Here is a 19,607-nt window from a genome sequence, read left to right on the forward strand (position 1 = left end):
CCAGCCAACCATTCGCAAGCCGGGGTTTGGTGGACTCGCAAGGCTGCTCCTTAATGGGGCCTACACACGTAGCAATTTAGGGGGATTTTCTAAGCGATCTCACTAGACTGCTTAGAAAATGCCCCTAAATTGCTCTGTGTGTAGGGGTGATAGAGATGCGTGGCCCAGCACATCGCTATTGCATGCTGGATATTAATCTCTTAATCGCTGATTTGAGACAGTGTTCTCACCGGAGAACACTGGCTCTGACAGATGACTCAGCACACAGCACTGATACATCAATGCGTGTGGAGCATTCGCTTCATGTGTAAGCCCCATTATACTTCATGCATTGTTAGTTGGGCGCCCACTATAGTTAGTACGCTCATACCCCCAATATCCATGTCAGCGTGGAGTTGATTTTATATAGTGTGGCGAGCCCGAAGCGTGGCCAGCGTAGCGAGCCCCGCGAGGGGATGTGGAAAACTAAGCAAATAGCTCAGTGGGCGCCCAACTAACATATAAGTACCCATTGTTATTTTGTGACTGCCTTCTGCTTTGGTTATTCGACTTAAGTCTTAAACTAACAGCTGTATTGTATTATATTATATCTTGTGTTAATTAAGAAATTCCATCTGCAGTCAAACAGGCCATTTATTCACGGCCCATGCATGACCTCTGCAATCTAGCTGGGCTTATATGCAATGTACAGTATAGCACTTATCCTTGTGAATCTGTGCCCATTTCCCTACAGACTAAGTATCCGAGCAGGGCCCTCTTACCTCTATGTCTGTCTGTTATTACTCAGTACTGTTTTATTACTATTTGTTTCAAAGTGTAAAGTGCAATGGAATATGCTGACGCTATAAAAACAACTGATATTATTATAATAGTAATAATAAAGAAGTTTCACTTTCTTTGCTCTGCGTGTCATGATTTGCCATGTTGCTCTGTTTTGCTATCACTGGGAAATTTTCTTGGTCCATCAGCTAAGTTAGGGCCTTATTCTGGTTGGAGCGGCCAAACGTGCGTACGTTCGCTATTAACGTACGCTAGCCGCACGCGGCCGTTGGGGTTAAGTCCACCCACAACTCAGCCGCATACGTACGGGCATAAACAACGTAGAAGGGGAGTGGCGTACAAATGAGCGTACGCCAACGTACACGGACGGGCCAGCCCTTACACTCCGACAACTGGCGTACAACTGAGCGTACGCCGCCGTTTACGGACGTCTCTCGTCCGTCTTCCCACCGCCTTCTTGCGGAGATCTGAGCGTACACCAGCTTGCACGGACGGGTCCCTATTGTTTTCAATAGAAAAGTCAGCTTATGTCACCGCTCGTGAGAGTGAGCGTACGTCCGTGTACGCTGACATACCCTTCATATATATGGACCTGCAAATCTTGCCTTTCAACTATAATTATGAAAATTAATTAATTGATTGAATTAATTAATGTGCAAAATAGTGGTCATGGGCTTAAAACATTGCTGAAACATCCTTTGTAGGTGTTAGATGTGGTTTATGTTATTGTATCCTAAATACAAAACCTATGTTTGTATTAGAGTGAACACGTTGACACATGTCGACTTGTGTAGATTGAGTGTGCTACTGTGTAAAGTCTATGAAAGCACGTAGTGAATGTGTCTAACTGTTTAGCAAATAGCTACCTTAGCATATATAAGCAGGTCTTCAAAAGATTCTTACCTTAAATTAAACAAACCTTTAAATGTAGAGAAGTATAGAAAGATAAGCTTCCAATGTGTTTGAGTGCTGTGTGTGGCTTGCAGGTAGTGAAATCATGGTTTGGACTTAATAGACTGCAGCATTGCTTATTACATTCAGGTGTATGTGTTTGAGTAGGAATCAGCGTTAATTAGCAAACTCAGGCGCACGCTGGCATGCGGTATCTGTAGGGGTGGTTTGAGCTGGCGGTTGGCGGCCGCCTGTTTTGTGTCCGAAATGAACGGTGCCTTAGTCGATCGTGCGGTAGTAGCACCGCTCATTTTTGGTGCACACCCCCGTGTACGCCCATATTTACGCCCATTTTCCCTCATTATTTCGGCCGCTCCCCTCTTCACGCCCCTATGCCGCCCCCAATACCCGTACACTCGCGTACAGGTTTTTTCGCACGTAGAGACCCGTCCGTAAGCGTTGGTGAGTGGTCGCGCCTGCGCATTAGCGAATGTACGCATGCGCAAATCATTAAAAAACCCGGGACGTACGCGTACGGCCCGGCCGCTCCAACCAGAATAAGGCCCAGAGGGTGACATTCTATGCTTGCACATAAATGCGCATGTTTTTTTAGCGCACCACATCGCCGCAAATCGCACTTTTACAAATCGCACTTTTCAGTCATAATTCGCATATTTAATGTGATGCGTTTTGGAGGCTGAAAAGTGCGAATAGGTGCGATTTGCGGCGAAGTGGTGCGCTTTTAAGTAACAAAATAGTGCGAATTCTTCCGCCGGTCATGTGCGATTTTTGGACCAACCGGAGTGCGATATACAAAACTGTCTCCGCATGAGTAAGAACCCCCCAACCTATTGGCCCACCTGTGTCCCCTCCATTATGCATCACACCCCCTATATAAAGGGTCATTGGCGCCATTTCACTCTTTGATAGGAAGTAAGGAGCATGGAGAGGAGCAGTGGCAGTGTGCGTTCAGGAACAGGTGTTGGTGGCAGAGTGAGGAGTGGCAGAGGGAGCAGTGGCAGAGTGAGGAGTGGCAGAGGGAGCAGTGGCAGAGGGAGCAGTGGCAGAGGGACCAGTGGCAGAGGGAGCAGTGGCAGAGGGACCAGTGGCAGAGGGACCAGTGGCAGCAGCCAGACAAGTGTGAGAGGCAGCAGTGTGGCAGGCAGCATGGCCACAGCAAGGGCAGCCTCACACCAGGCCCTGGGCGTCCAGCCCCAGCAGGAGGAGGTGGAGGATCCGCTGGCATCCCCATCCTACAGCCAAGACCTTGATCATACCCCACACCAGCTGCAGGAGGGCCACATGTCAGAGGTGGAGGCAGATGGTGGTGAGGAGGAGGAAGACACTGCCATGGAGGAGGAGGGCTACATGGCTGGTGTTGAAAATGAGGAGGAGGAGGAGGAGGAGGAGGAGGTTGAAGCTGGCCGCACCAAAAGTGGCAGAAAGGTGCGTTTTTCCTATGAAGGAAATGCAGCACTTGTCCGGGCTATCCTGCCAGTGTTTGAGCGTTTGCTTGGCAAATCTCACCACAAGACCACTGCCCAGCGCAAAAGGGCTATGTGGAAGGACATCACCCAGGCGGTGAACGCTGTGAGTCAGCACAAGCGCCTGGTCCGCAATGTGAAAAAGAGATTCAACGACATCAAAAGGCAGTTGAAGAATAAAATGGCCATGGAGTTGGAGGAGGCCACCAAGACTGGAGGAGGAAGCCCCACCACTGTGTGCTACAATTCGTATGAGGTGAAGCTGAAGCGCATCATCCCCCCTGAGGTCCTGCCTGGCATGCACGTGGCGGATACCGATAGGCCACAAACGCCATCTAGAGCTGGTAAGTGTGACCACATGCAATCCTAAACATACATGCTAATGTATTATAACTATAATGTTCACTTGTATTGTTATGCTAAGTAAAGTGCTTCTGTGGAACTACATAGCCCAGCAAGGTCATGCACAAGAAATTGCCTGCTACTCCTTTAAAATTGCTGATAATGCTGGGCCTTGTTGTTCCACAACTGCTCACATTGATTAACACTGTAACATTCTTTCTAGCAGCCTAACATGTATGTGGACAAAAACCCAGAGGTGTACTGGTGGTTTAGCTGCCATGCCTACATAACAAAGATTATACAATAGTTGTCATGTGTACAATAGTGTAATTTTATTAATGTCACAGAAAAATCTGTGGGTTCCAAAACAAAATGGTGCCAAAGAAATAAAGCAGTCCTTGTCCAAAGGGTATTGTCCATTATTGTCATCTCAATGCCTGTTTGCACAAAATGCTTCCCCATTGCAAGGTCCATAATGCCTGGCCATCTTTCCTTCTACAGATTGTCAATCCCGAAGTGCTCACGCATCCAAGACCAGAAGGCCCGTTGCTGCAGAATCTGCGGAAGCAGGTAAATGAACAAAAAACACACCATTACACATACAGTACACACACCCATGTCACCTCAACAATATCTCATACCACATTCAACTCCTGTTGCTACATTGCAACGGAAATGAATGTCATCTGAGCTACGCATGTGACATATTATTAATGTGAATGTTACATGCTGTATCGGGGTACATGTGTAAGTACATAACACCCCTAGGTATTTGCGTCCAGCATCTCAAGCCCTATGTAAAACAGTATAGAGGACAGTGTGGCCTATATATGCATGAGTACTTACCTCTTCTCTGTATCCACAGGTGCTATACAACTAGGGTCAAACCAAACAGATTCTTCAATGATGGTGCTAGACGAAATGGACATCATTCTTGAACCAGTCGACACCTTTGCGGCAGAGGAAGAAATACAGACCTCGTCACAGAGTGATCTTCCCCCAAGTGGGGTGTCTCCCAACCCACCCCCACCCACCAACACACCCCATACAGCCGCTTCGGCTTCCCAAGTAGCTAACTCCTTGGTTAATTTCAAGGAAAAACAGATAGAATTCATGGCCTCCCAAAGCCTCCAAATAGGTAATATCCAGGGGTACATGTGTGACACCTTCCTTCAGTTACGGAAAATGGCACGTAGTGTACGGGTAGGTGTAGGCACTCATGTGCGCATTGCTAACAGCATTGACACCCGTCTTGCTGAGCTAACTGCTGCTGTAAGGGAGCAGAATAGGCATATTGGCAGCCTGGCGCAAAGTATTGCTGCACTCACCCAATCATGCACAGCGCAGACTAATGCCTTACTAGCTATGCAGGCCCAAATCCAGCAGCTGGAAGCCAATGTGGGAGGTGGCACAGCATCCACCCTCAGCAGTGTATCCAGCACCCCAATAAGTGGCTCCCCCACTTCCCCACCCCGTCGGAGTGTTAGGACCCGTGGTGGGCTTGGTACAGGGTCTAGAAGTGGTGTAGGGGTGCCTGATGCTGGGAGAAGGTAGCTCCTACATATGTTTCATTATTTTTCCCATTCCCAATCATCTTGTAACATGCCCCCAGAGTTGTTATTTTTCACCTGCAAAAATGCAGATTGCGTCTGAGAAAGTATACAGAAGTAAAAATGTCTAGCCGCATACCATTGTGTTTGTGTATTATTTTTTAAGCAATTATTGTGTGCAGTCTAAAATATTGCAATGGTATATGACAATGGGATTGCACTAAAGTAGTGTGGGGTATCTCCTTGGCTGGCAAAGGTTGTGCATCTACATATTCCAGCAGGCTCTGACACTCATGGTTTGGACTGTAATGCTTAGAGTGTGTCAGGGCATGCTGGCACGTGTAGTTCCACACCACCAGTGAGACATGTTTGACTGCATACATCATTCATACATGTCTGAAAAGTACTTACAAGCTAGATATCAGCAAGGGATAGGTCAGCACCACCATCTGCATCCGTTGGGCTCTGTGTATTAGGCTAAATGTGGGTGGAAGCAGATGGTATTGGTCACACATTAGTTAATGAGTACACTTACAGCACAGGTACATTTTGCAGTACAGGGCACATGTGCTTACCAGAAAAGTATCGGCTGATGATGTGTGTGCGCACCAGATTCCCCCTCTGCGTACCCCTCACTACCGGAGGTGTGGTAGGTTGGGCTTCCTCAACGACTGCTGCATGCTCCTCCTCCACATAGGCAGGTTGAGACAGGGCTATGTTGTGCAGCATGCAGCAAGCCTGGATAATCATGACTACTTTGCCAGGGTGGTAAAGCAGTGTACCCGACGACCTGTCCAAACACCGGAAGCGACTCTTCAAGACGCCAAATGTGCGCTCCACCACATTGCGGGTTGCAATGTGGGCTTCATTATACCGGTGCTGTGCAGGGCCCTCTGGGGTGCGCAAAGGTGTCATGAGCCAGGAAACACAACCATATCCTGAGTCACCTAAAACACAGATAGGAGGTGATTGCCTTATATGGTAATGTATGTGTTGATTTCAAACAGGACACAATGGTAGAAGAGCAATATGCTTGCGAAAGAGGAAACACACACATTGCAGCAGGTACAATTAGGGACAGACAGGGTATTATGTTAAAAGGTACTTACCTAGTAGCCAGCCCTCTGGCATTTGGTGGTTGGTAAATCTGTTCCAGAGGGCTGAGTGTCTCAGAATATAGGCGTCATGGCAGTTTCCCGGAAAGCCTGCAACAACACTCAGGATTTTCAAATTTGCATTGGATACAACCTGCACGTTCAGGGAGTGCCGCCCACGCCTATTGACGTAGACGTGTCCCCGCACGTGCGGTGCCCTAATCCCAATGTGTGTGCAGTCTATAGCTCCCAGCACGCGAGGGAATGCTGAGAGTCTATAGAAAGCCAACTTGTGGTCCTGCCACTCCTGCTCAGAACTGGGGAATCTGATGTATGTCCGCCACAACTTCTTTAAAGCAAGTAACACTTGAGTGAAATGCTTAGAGAAAGTGGCCTGTGATACCCCCAAGGCCCATGAGGTCACAGACTGAGTGGAGCCTGTGGCCAAATAGTAGAGGGCACACATTAATTTGTGCAGCCCAGACACTGCATAGTTGCCTTCCCCAAAAGGGTCCAAATCCTCTCTCACCTGCTCATATAAGTCCAACAGGTTAATGCGGTTCAGCCTAAACATCCCCACAACCTGTTGATCCGAGAGGGAGTCCAGGTAGAGCCGAGCACGATACATACGTGGGGTACGCAGTAGTCGGGGGGCTACCTGGATCTGGCGCGCAGCTTCCTCCCTCCTGCGCAGCTCCTCCAAATGGGCCACATCACAAATCATCAACTCCAAACCACTCTGCAAAATCTCCATGTTTCAAACCCTCACAGGTGTCCTAAATGCTGTTGGGGTTTATGTAGGGGTGTTTGTGAGTGAAAATGAGGGCACCTGTGTTGAAATTAACCATGTGTGCACTTGACCAAAATGAGTTCTGTGCAAATTCGCCAAACAGAACCTGGTCTGAAATAAGTGCGATAATTAGACACCTAAAAAGTGCGATTTGCGAAAACGCATTGCATTAAATAAGCGATTTGTATACTTTCCTATACGAAAACATCTGGATGCGATATAAATGCGAAATAATCTCGCACTTTTGTTCCGCATACCTTAACGCACATATTATGCGATTTCAGCCCCTTAGCGCATCCCATTAAATTGGCGATTTCAGGGAAAAATGCGATATCGCCATTTTGTGGTCTAATTAACGCCAAAAAAAGCAGATCTCATCCCATAGAATGTCACCCTTGGTTCCTTACACACCTGAAAATTCTATTTTCTACAATGATTTGCGTGTAGATACAGTATGGCTGACCTGTGTCTGCATTGCTTGTACCCCTGGGTTCCGGACAGTTCACAGTATTGTGAGAACAGGCGGTATACCCTAATTCTGCCTCAGACCCATAGTGCATAGATCGGTAGCGAATTCATTGTGCATGTTAGATGGGGCGGCCCTCGGTCCATTGATGAAATCTGATGGAACTCCAAGGTATCCTCCGGGTTTCCTTAGACATTGCTGTTATTTAGTATTGCAAATGTTTAATATGTGTGTCTGAGCATGTGTCTCCTGAATAAGAACATCAATGATGAGTGAAGTATGATTCTGTGGACATGTTTATGGAATTTTTTTCCCTTTAAATCAAAAGAATCTCTAAGCAAGAACCATGCCATGAATATGATCTAAATTTACAATATTGTCTTTTCAATGCTTGTTTTTAGGAAAGGTTTCAAGTAAAGAACCCACCGCACACATACATCCTGAAGCTGAAAGGATATCTAGACCCAGCAGTAACAAGGAAGGTAAGAGAGTCCCTATTACCCTTTGTTGGCCATTCCATGTCCATTGGCTCAGATGTTCTAAGCTTGGCCGATGCTCTTGCAGGAGAGAATCCAGCGACAGTTTAGACCGGGCGGCTGCATCACGGAAAGTTCTTGAGAGAAAGCAAAGATCAGAGAATTTAGCAATGTCACACAGCAGTCCAAAAGTCCTATTAAGAAAGGTTTTTTTATCGGTAAACTTGACTTCTTACCAAATCAGTGGGACAACATCATACTTCACTTCTATACAAGGAAATAAACAACGTTTGCCAAATGGAAAGAAATATCTCGAAATACAGCTTTACTGTAAAAATCTCGGTAATTAATAATATCCACTGCAGGACAGATGTGCTCATATCCTGTGCTGGTGCCTGGGCCTGGAGAAAGGAGCAGATCATATTGCTGATTGCTTCTGGGTCTTCTCAATTTGAACAGTCTCTGCTTTGTAATTCCATAATACTGCTTTGTATTACTACTTTTACAGATGTGTCCTCATACACCTTGGGGTAAATTCACTAAGAAGGGAGTTCTATTGAAATGGGATGTTGCCCATAGCAACAGATTCTGGGCCAGATGCACTAAGCTTCAAAAGTGATAAAATGGAGAGCGATAAACAGCCAGCCAATCAGCTCCTACCTGCCATGTCACAGGCTGCGTTTCAAAAATATCAGACAGGAGCTGATTGGCTGGTTGTTTTTCACTCTCCATTTTATCACTTTTGAAGCTTAGTGCATCTGGCTCTCTATCTTTTATCTTCTAGAAGGTGCTAAATAAATAAGAACTAGAATCTAATTGGGTGCTATGGGATATTGCTCATAGCAACCAATCAGATTATATTAAAAAAAAAAAAAAAAAACATCTTAGTAAATTGACCCCCTAGTTTCAATACGCTATGCGGCGTGAGATGCCCAGTGCGAATGGGCCTTGCAGAGGGTGTAGTGTAATGACCTTTTCTTTACATTTCCAAAGAACTTGCATTGTAGTGAACCACTGTTCAATCTGTATCAGAGATGCAACTTTTCCTGCACAGGAATTAATATGTGCAAAGGATGAAGTACAGGAGAACTTAACAAAAAGAAAAGCTGCAGACACTGCATAGTATCACCTTATATAAATTGACGTAGGAGCTAGTTCAGCTTGGATCACTAATCTGCAAAGTTGTAGATGACTTGTAGATAGCAGAACAGTGGCATAACTAGATACATGTGGGCCCCATAGCAAAAGTTTGTAAGGGCCCCTATTTATCACCTAACGATGAAAAATGTATACAGCACATGATACTTTGACAGGTAAAGTGGGCCCCTTTCAGCTCTGGGCCCCATAGCAGCTGCACCTCCTGCACCTATGGTAGTTACGCCCTTGTAGCAGAAGTTGTAGATAGCTGCCGCCCAGACAGAAAAAAACCTCCGTCCCATTTAAATTTGCGAGTAGATCGCCCACTGCAGGGCCGTTTTATAATGGGGGCACAAGGGGTCAGTGCCCCTGGGCCCCCCTCTAGCTAGGGCCCCCCTGTGGTTGGCATGTATTTTTTTTTTTTACTTTTTTTTATTATTTTTTTAGCTAAAGGTTTTGTGCATGGGAGTGGGGTAGTGCTGCAGCTTCACCTATCTGCCAATGTGACAATGATTAATGGTGCTGAGCATTAGGAGCCAAGTGTGCAGTGCATTACTGGGAGTTGACTAAGTCCCATGACACTTTGCACCAGAGGGCAGAGGCTGAGACGTTTGTGCTGAGCTCTGATTGGTGGAGCTCATTACATGCTTCTCAGGCCCATGGATAACAGCAGCAGCAGCAGCCTAGTCATGGGAGGGTTTTTAATCAGAGGCAGCACTGGGACTGTGAGGTCTCCTACAGATTAAGGTGCAGAGGGACAAACACAGGCTTTTCATGTGGTATGTATGTATGTATGTATGTATATATATATATATATATATATATATATATATATATATATATCCCCCCTGAAGTTACCCATTGACCAAGTTTATACTGCCTTTACTCTGTGTTTTGACAGTGTAATAGTCCCTCATGCAGTTTGCGGCCAGTAATGACAAGTGCAAGGGGGCCCCCCTGTCTAAAGTGCCCCGGGCCCCCCAAAGGCTTAATCTGGCACTGGCCCACTGGCATCTACCTGCAAATCCAATGCATCTACCATGTTGAAAGATTTTATAGGATTTAAAAAATGTTGGTTTAGGCATTTAACCCCTTGCATGCCAAGCGAATTTGTCAAATAGGTGTGAAAATTGCTAAGCAAACATTTGTATTCATCATAATGACCTGTAATATTTGCCTTATATAGGAAATATATCTTTTTTTATTTGAATTTGTATAACAAATGTGAGCGACGCTGGGATTTTTAGCATATATTTTGCATATCTCTCACAGACATGTTGGCATTTAAAGGGTTAAATAAAACAAAACCATGGAACATATTGACCGGGATGTAATGGCAGACGATCTTAGTCTTAGTAGCTGGGAAAATGTTGCTCAAAAGTGGATGTTATAAATGTCCGACATTTTCCAGGAACTCGGCAAATGTAATGTTGTGCAACTTAATGCTCTGAATGTAATTAGGATAATTCTTCTGATTTTTGAACAGAAAGTGTCCACTTGTTTCAGACCAACCGGAATGTAATGTCGTTTTAAGGGATTTTGAACATTGCCGATTATAACTCACCGGAACAAGTGCTCTGACCTCATAGAGCTGTTTTGTGTCAGACTTTAACTCTGCGACCATTACATCGGCCGAGTTGTATGTTTAACATGGCCAAAACATCTAGATGCTAATACATACAATACCCAACATTTCCCAAAATAGGCTGCTCTTACACCCGGCTACTAGGCTCAAACCATTGTGGTTCTAGTACATATCATAAGTGGCGTTACTTACCCCTTTCACACCTGGTGTGCTGCCACTAAATAGGGAGCGTTGCTTGGCGTGATGGGGCATGGCTTCGTGGTAAGGGGGTGGTTAGGCATACCAAGACCCGATTCCATTACTCCGGGGTTCCGGGATATGTGGACTGCCCTAGGAGCAAGGCCGGTGTAAGGCTTCTCAACACCCTAGGCAAAACTTCAACCTACCCCCCCCCCCCCCCCAAAAAAAAAAATCTAAATTCATGTGGTCTTCCCATCCCCAAAAGGGAAGGTGGGCAAGTACCCTGCTTCCCCTAGAGGCCATCTGCACCCTCCCCTTTGCCACCCACAACAGAGTACAAGGAGGAGGGGGCAGCAATGTAGGGAAGTATGTCTCAAGGGAAAGTATGGAGGTGAGGTCTTAGACGTTCCACAGTCGCAACCTGCATTAAGTACAAGGATTCTCATAGATATCCTTGATTTTTTTATTTGCAGACATGGTGGCGCCCCCCCCCAGATCCCGGCACCCTAGGCAAATGCCTAAAGCTGCCTAATGGAAGAGCCGGCCCTCCCTAGGAGACTGCCTTGTCTGCAGTGTCGGCTCCTACACTGTGATAGGTGGCAGGTGCTGCACCTAATGTTACAGTGCAGCATACGGCTCCTGTCATTTAGAAGGAGCTGCCACTATGGTGTCACGGCAGGTGAAACCTGGGCGCAGCAGCATCCATCTTGTGTAGCCAGTAATAAGGAGCAGGATCAGTCCTGTATTTTTATGTAGTTAGCCAACAGATTCTATTACAGATATATAAACATTGTTGTTGTTGTTTTCCACGGTCAGATCAGTCCTGCATCTTGTATTCTTAAAATGGGTCAACACAGAAGTTTTAAAATTGTCCAAGGAAAATATAAATGTTGGAACTGAAATTAATATCTTCATTATTCCAAACATTGGTCCAAAAATAAATGAATGAACTTCTAGTGGTTTCGTCTTTTTTTGATGACGGGTGGTTTTTGGCAATTGCAGATGTCCATCCTTTATGTAGAACGTTTATAATAAGCAACAAGATGGTCTGTGGAAAGTGCTTAGTGCGTCACTTTAGATGAGTGCGATACAGGGGTAACATATAATAAACCGCTCGGAAAGAGAGCTGCTTTCTAGATACGTTGGTGTTTCAAGTTAGTTCTTGCTAAATCTGTCTGGTAAGCCAGACAATTATACCCAAGTATTAGGAGTTCTGGTCACCAAACCTGCCACAACTATTTGAAGTTGAGTTGGAAACTAAGATTTTCATTTTTACGGTTAAACGTCTTAAAGGGAAAATTGGCTGGTACACAAAATCCCATTTAAATTGATGCTGCTTCATACATATTAATAGCTGAGTGGTAAGGTATTATTGTAGTTTCCATTACTCCTAGCTGCCAGTTTTATGCAATTATTTCTAGAATTAATGTATGTCATGAACACATAAATGTAATGCTTATGAGACTGAACTGTGGCCTCTTCTGGGGTAGTGATTGCAACATTTCATAGCAGCAGCAGTATAGAGCTGTCACATTTGGGCCTTGTGTAATGAATATCTCACTTTACTGGGATGCACAAATTTCCAGCAAAATTGCATATCGTCTCTTCTCTAAACAGATCTGTAGTTGTTAATTGTAATGAGAATCTGCCAATCAGTGCAACACTGCACAATGATTATTCCTAATGAATTCCATTGCACTCGCTTTTCCAAAATTTCATAAAAATTTGGCTACAACTTTTTTGAGCCGAGGTCCCACGCAGTTTTAGGTCAATCTCGACTCGCTCTATTTAATCCACATGCTTATTTTTCGCCTGGGCAAAAAAATCTAGCATCGGCAAAAAACACGCGGAACGGCAAATTTGCCATGAATGTGCGCGATTTGGGGAGATTTGCGGCCATTTTAACCCTTTTGTGCATCTGATTTTACCCAATGCAGAACCACCTTCCCCCCTTTGGTATTAGAAAGACCGGCTCAGCTGAAACAATGCCACAAAATTCCAAGACCTAAAGCGATCTTCCGATACGTTACTGGACATACAGTACATTGCTGTGTGATTCCAATCAAAATCACATTGGAATGTAAACTTTGAAGTTAATTATTTAATTTCTCTTTCTTTAGAAATTTCGGAGGCGGGTTCAGGAGTCCACTCAAGTTTTACGGGAACTGGAAATCTCACTGAGAACAAACCACATAGGGTAAGAGATTTGGGTTTGAAAAATTCTGGATTAAAAATTGAAGAATGTTTTTTTTTTATTAGGTGCATGGTGCAAGTGTAACCCTATTTGTGCCCAGGAATCCTGCTGGACTTAAACAATTTACTAAGTCGTTTATATTTTCTTTTCTTTTTCTTTGAGCATAGTGATAATTTCAGTATTTTGCCTGGTACATTATATTAAAGTAGATAATTATGTTAATTTGTATGAGATGAGAAGGAAGCCAATTCTGTTGTTGTCTCTAGTGGAAAAGTGGCTTAATTGTGCCCTTAGGTGATGAAATGAATGGGAAGCTCATCAGTCATAATAAAACTATTTTAGGATGATAGGATGTATAAAATCTTTGGACGACTAATACCAGCCAAAACCGCGGGAATCTTGCCGGGGCATGCCGAGTCGGCCCAGGCTCTGCTCATGTCTAAAATGTTCAGACCAGGGTTGACAGGCCTGTGTCTGGGACCCTACAATTTGACCAGGGTTATTCCCACGACTTGCAACCCAGGTCAGTGCCTTGGCTTATGTTGGTGTAGCCCAGGTGTGTAGACCAGATGGGGGGGGGGTAATTCAATGTTTGTCGATGTTTCCCCTGGGCAGAAATATTGGCCCTTGAGTATTCTATCTAGACCAGACTCGTCACTGCAGATTTGGCTCTTTGAAAAGCCGAATCTGCATTCACGAAAACGGGAGCCAAATTTGTGGACTAGCGGCCATTTTCACGTAGAAAGATGTAGATTTCCAGGTCTACGTCTTTTCTGACTATTGGATTGTTCCGAAAGTCGGTAGAAAATAAAAACATTAGATGGACTGTGAATTCGATATATTCTAGGCGAAAACTGCCAATATTTCTGAATTTCGGAAATAACTGCAGGGATTAAATACCCCCTATGTGTGAAAGGGGTCAACCAGGGAAAAACCCAGGTCTACAGTGTAGATTAATAGGTGTTCTCCAAGCTGTGACTCTGGTCACCTATGTATTTGCCATGGCGTATGCATGAAAGGGGTGTTCGTGGATGGTTTGCTACAGAGCCGTAAAAACCCCATTGATGGCATAAGTACGTGTTTTCGACAATGATGGTTTGTGGTTTTTAATTTGCTGCGCATAGTAACACAAGTGAAAACTAATGAAAGGCATTAACAATGCTGTATTATTAATCAGGGCATAAGGCAACTTGCAAGGTAAGCCTCAGAAACATCCAAACTACTGTAGGATGATATTGATACCCACAATGCACTAGTTCATATATTTTAGTTCAGTAAGATACGTTTTGTAGAGTTACGATTAGCAAGTTTGAACATTTCAATGTTCTAGAGGCACTATGTATGCATTGGCAGAAGGCATGATAATTACATGTATTAGGTTTTATAGGGCATATAAGTAAGGGTTTGATGTTGCCAGATTGGTGAGCTAAGCAGTTTTACATGCTGGCGGGGGACGCCGCAGCCTAGTCATGTTACTTCATTCTTAGCTGCTTCCTTAACAAAAATATTATAAATTGAGTGAAATGGAAAAACTGCACCTTCACATAAAGTTATTTTTAGCTAAACCGCAAAGTTTAGTCTACTTTCTCCATATGGATGACCTTGTCGGGGCAAGTGCAATTCATTTATCAGCCCTAGTCATACGTCACTGACATTGTTCTCTGGAAACTTTTTTTAGGGGTGAAATGTGCAAAATAATCCATTGGCTCTATAGGTAAATTATAACCCATATTAGGGATGGCCTTCGTTGCCATTGCCATCGATGGTTGCCATCGATGGCAATTCGGCATTTGGCCATCGATATTTAGTGCTTAACTATGGGGTGGTCGCTGGTCGGAGGAGCGTGCTCCTGCGATCAGCTGTTTCCCCCGGCAGAGAGTCTCCTTTTTATCAATGACCATCTCTGGTCGCTGATGAAAACGGAACAATGAGCAATATATTGCTGAGCGATATATTGCTCCATGTGTACGGAGCTTTAGACAAGATTGCAGGCAATCTCTTACATCTGAATCAGGAAATGTAAGCATATTGACATCCTTTAAGCATACAGGTACTGCAGGGTTGCTGACTTTTGAAGCCCGGAGAGGAGACTTTCATCGTGACTTCGGGGGGCGGGGATTAAGTGTGACATCATTAAGCCCCGCCCCCAGGATGGGAAATAACCCGTTTTGCCTATATCCGTGGAGGGGGCATGGCTATAATGACACGATTGTGACAAGTTAGCCCCGCCCCCTCAGCGGAGATCAACAGATAGGGTTATTTAAACGCCAAGGGCAGGATGGAGGTAGCAGCAATCAGGTGGCTAAACGGTGGTACCCAGGATTCCGCGAGGGTTGCCCACCTTTCCGGGGGCCGGGAGGGGGACCCGATTTTCGGGACCCTCCCCGCCATTCCGGGAGGGTAGGCAACCCTGAGGTACTATACAAGTGCTACATCAAGATATAAAAATATAAAAATATATTTGATAAAAGAAAAAAAAAACTGTTTGGTTTATTCCAGGTCTCCTGTTCCAAAATTGTTAGGTCTCTCAGTGAAAGTGTTAAAGACATTTATTTGCTATTAATAGCAGTTCCCTTGCCAGGCCGAAGTGTACAAATCCACAATAAAATGTGACCTTTGAACTTTATTTATAAGGGCATTTTCTCAGTTGCCCAGAAATGGTAATTCCTTTACTTTCCAGTGTGGGACAGACAGGCCATTCAGCTATTAAGAAGAAAATAACACTCTTCATGGTCCTGCATCCTGCAGATGTTTGGACCATGGTGTCCTGCCCCAAAGGCCAGATATGTTTTTGTAATTCCATTCCAGTTGAATATATCAATATTTACCATGCTGCGGCCGGCTGTACAGATTTCACTTATACAATGAGCTAATTCTGCACGTGTTGTGACAGGTGGGTGAGAGAATTTTTGAATGAAGAAAACAAAGGACTCGATGTACTTGTGGAATACCTCTCCTTTGCGCAGTACGCAGTCACGTAAGTTGAAAATATCATATTATGCTTTATCATGCTGATGAACATGCAAATCCAGTTAAATGCTATGGTGCACGCTGCATAAGTCAATGCAGGTCCCAGTCCAGCCGCAATTGCCGGAATAATACAAACTAGTTCATTTTTCCTTTAATTACAGTTTTCTCCGCAATATTTGCTTGTAGTAAAGCGGAGAATAACAACACAGAAGTGCGATTATTCATACCCAGTGTCCCTAAAATGTGTGTTTCATGTTCTTTCTCTTAAAATTCTAGTTTGGCTCTGGTTCTTGCATTATTCCCTTCCAGAAAGCTGCCATGATGGAAACATTCCATCTTTAATAGAATGACTAACATTTGGAAATGGCACACAGCACAAAGACCCTCTTGTGCGCAGAAATTGTGCATGAGTAAACACGACCCAACTTGCCATTTGGTCACTAGGATGGAGGCAAAATTAATTAGCGAAAATCTAATAAAGTGATGTGTTTGTGCTTCATTTTCTAAGAAGTCACAATGGCTAAAATTCTGTATAAATGTATAATTGACAGATACTGCAACGTTGCAATAAATCTACTTTTAAGTAGAGGAAATAATATGTCATGAAATTATTAAGAGGGGAGTACTTAAATAACCGGGGAGGTGACCATGACAAGAGAGTCTGCCCCAGGACTTTTATGTAGCGCTGCACAGAGATTATAACAGAAGTGAAAGCAGAAGAGCTGAATTGATGTCTATGGGGTGTATTCAATGCTGCTGGTGAGCTGTGGCAGCGAGTAGTGCCGCCTGCTCGCTGTCACAGCTCGTAGAGTCAGTATTCACCGTTTCTGGAGCGAGGGGGTATTGGCGTATGCGGCCGTTAAAACAGCGAGACTTGCGGCTAAATGCAGCGGGCTCCCTGCATTAGTCGCGAGCCTCGCTGTTTCGGGGAATCCTCGCTGTCAGAGGATCGTTGAATAGGTTGAGCGGCCAGCACGGGGGTTAAACAGCGAGGATCGCTTGTTTTCTGCAATCCCCACCGTTTAACCCCCTCGCCGGCCGCATTGAATAAAACACCCCTTTGCGAGTGCTAAATGTTAGTACAGATGTCAAGTCTGAAGCTTCCTCGATGGTTCTGCACATGTTGACCAAATATTTGGTGTTGCACCGATGAGTTCAAACAAAGCTGAATAAGTCTATATGTTGGGGGATATTCTGTTTGGGCTACAAACCTTGGGGGTAATTCAATTAAAAAGCACCAGTAATAAGTGCTCAGAGTTATTCAATTAACTGCATTGCAGGGAGATGCAGGTTACCGCACCTAAAGAATGGCAGTAAGTGGCATTCTCAGTGGTAAGTTTCCCATTAGGCATGGGAGGCACTTGCCTAGGGGCAGCACATGTTTGAGGGATGCTAGTGTTGGTACTGTCAGTCAGAAATATATCAGTAACTGCAAGATATTTCCACTGTACTGTACCATATGCAGTCCTGAAATGAGTATAAATGGGTAGGACATGCACATGCTGCCCCTGTCCACTGTCCTATACATGTACATGAATAAGGCTTCAGCGACCAGGGGTGCCGAGAGAGGGGGGGAGCAGGTACAATTTACCCGGGCCCGGGCCTGTCAGGGGGGCCCTGGTTTGGACACACAAGTCTTTTTTTATTTGGTGGTAAGTCCCCCAACATGACCCATTCCATTAGGTACAATGGAGCAGATGTATTAAGCTTGGAGAAGAGATAAACTGGAGATAAAGGGGAGATAAAGTGTAAGGAGATAACGCACCAGCCAATCAGCTGTGTTCGAAATATGACAGTTGGGAGTTGATTGGCTGGTGCGTTATCTCCTTACACTTTATCTCCAGTTTATCTCTTCTCCAAGCTTAATACATCTTCCCCAAAATGCTCTGTTCCTGGACTTCCCTGCCAGTGGTAGTTACAGAGGTTGGACTCAAGCACAGTCCAAAATTCAAAGAGGGGCAGTCACATCAACTACCAGTGAGTCCAGGACAGTGATGCTTGGGGTGGCAGTATATGTGACCCCCCCCCTTTTTGAATATTGGATTGTGCTGCAGGCTCACATCTGTAACTGCCACTGGCAGGGAAGTCCAGGAACAGAGCATTTTGTAACTAATGGAATGGGCCATGTTGGAGGGTATGTGTAAATCCTTTGCAAAGAGCATGTAACCCCTGGCAGAGCATGTTAACCCCTGGCAGAGCATGTAAATCAGGGCAGACAGGATAATCCCTGGCAGAGAATGTTAAACCCTGGCAGAACATGTTAACCCCTTAATATGCAATGAGCATTACGGTGTGTGGCATAACGTGTAATGAGCATTATGGCATGTGGTATCATATGTAATGGGTGTGTGACATGTGTAATAGGTGTACATTTTTGTACGTGTATCCACCTTGGAAGCAGTGGCGTAACAACGGGTCCGCAGAGTGTGTGGGGAGCTCCGTCCGTGGGGGCCCCAGGAAGTTGTTGAACCGGGGCCCAGGATTTCTCTTTGCGGCCCTGTCAGCGACCACTGGTGTCATATGCCTCTGTGGGGTAACAATTTATAAAAAGTAAAATTACATAATAATAATAATGTATGAACCAGCAGTACAATTATGTGTAAAAAGTTAAACAGTATATATTTATTGGAACTTTAACATATAAAATAGTGCATATGTAAATGAAGACATATAACAGAGCAATTAGAAGATTTGGAAGTTCTAAAATATCTAAAAAAAAAGGTCTAAAAAATCAGTAAACAAATAAATATAAATAAAAAAGAGTCAGGAGGTAGCTTATCTTTGGTTGGAGGAGGTGGAACAATAACCAAGGCATTTCGTCCATTTAGACTTCATCAAGAGGTGATGGCAGAGGGGACTAAACTGATATTTATACCTGATATGACATCACTTCCTCTTAGGTAAAAATGTCCATGAGACTTGTTTAAATGTCCATGAGAATTCCATCCTATACATATTTAAATTGTCCTCTTTGCATTCTCCAACTTAACTGCCGGGCCTGATGCTGTTAGTGTAGGTGGTAATGTGGGCGCTAGATTTGTCAGATTTCTCCTCGCACCTCAAGAGGAAATCCACGGGTAATTAAACAGCTCAGAGCGCTCATTCCTGGCGCTATTCAGGGGCAGGTTTAATTGTATCCCCTCTTGTATGTGGACAAGTCTCACAAAAGACCTGATTGTTGATGTGCCAAGCAGCGAAAAGAGTGGAGAAATGGACCAGCGGAGAAGATGTCCATAGCATGATGCAGCTGTGACTCGGCAGAGCTGCCTCCTCCTTTATAGTAAAGCTCTGGGCTGGCTGTAGCTCCTCTCAGGCATTTCCAATCTGCCGCTGGCCGGGTGAAGCAGGACTGCCCTGTGAGTGTCAGATGCCACAGAAGGCATAAGCCGAAACGCGTTGGAGGGTACATACCCATGACCACCCACACTTCCAGCTGACTAAGATACCGACACCTGTGAGAACCCCGCAAGTAGATGAGCGGCGGGTGCACACGCCGCCACGTAACGGAAAACGAAGAGAGACTGTCACGGAGCAAGTGTACCGGCAGTGGTGAGTATCAACAGGAGGGGGAGCAGGGCGAGCCAGCAGGGTCCTGTCCAAAGAGGTAAACGGTCACCGCAAAGGACTTCACATCCTGAAACGGTGAGCCGCGACACCTCGCCAAGACA

General features: G+C 44.8%; 2 protein-coding genes across 11 annotated transcripts in view; both read left to right on the plus strand.

Moving 5' to 3' along the window:
• The window catches only part of FMNL2 (formin like 2), a 226,863-nt gene that overhangs the window by 135,132 nt on the left and 72,124 nt on the right, over positions 1-19,607 (plus strand). For all 10 annotated transcript variants that reach the window (XM_083154048.1, XM_083154055.1, XM_083154047.1 and 7 more), the window contains exons 3-5: positions 7,799-7,879; positions 12,896-12,972; positions 15,863-15,946. In XM_083154048.1, the coding sequence (XP_083010174.1) occupies positions 7,799-7,879; positions 12,896-12,972; positions 15,863-15,946 (242 nt within the window). The remainder of the gene's footprint in view (positions 1-7,798; positions 7,880-12,895; positions 12,973-15,862; positions 15,947-19,607) is intronic.
• LOC146020430 (uncharacterized) lies at positions 3,229-7,673 on the plus strand. Its single transcript, XM_083153561.1, has 4 exons — positions 3,229-3,499; positions 3,999-4,067; positions 4,363-4,700; positions 7,656-7,673. Exons 1-4 carry the CDS (start codon positions 3,229-3,231, stop codon positions 7,671-7,673), a joined length of 696 nt encoding a protein of 231 aa, XP_083009687.1.

The sequence above is a fragment of the Crinia signifera genome, chromosome 7 (assembly GCF_055691185.1).
Source record: "Crinia signifera chromosome 7, ASM5569118v1, whole genome shotgun sequence".
NCBI classification, from domain to species: Eukaryota; Metazoa; Chordata; class Amphibia; order Anura; family Myobatrachidae; genus Crinia; species Crinia signifera.

Excerpts from the sequence above, each read along its gene's own strand:
- LOC146020430 (XM_083153561.1), top strand. The coding sequence starts at position 3,229 with ATGTGGAAGGACATCACCCAGGCGGTGAACGCTGTGAGTCAGCACAAG. Across the intron at positions 3,500-3,998 it reads ACAAACGCCATCTAGAGCTG|ATTGTCAATCCCGAAGTGCT; the intron begins GTAAGTGTGACC and ends TTCCTTCTACAG. Across the intron at positions 4,068-4,362 it reads TGCAGAATCTGCGGAAGCAG|GTGCTATACAACTAGGGTCA; the intron begins GTAAATGAACAA and ends CTGTATCCACAG.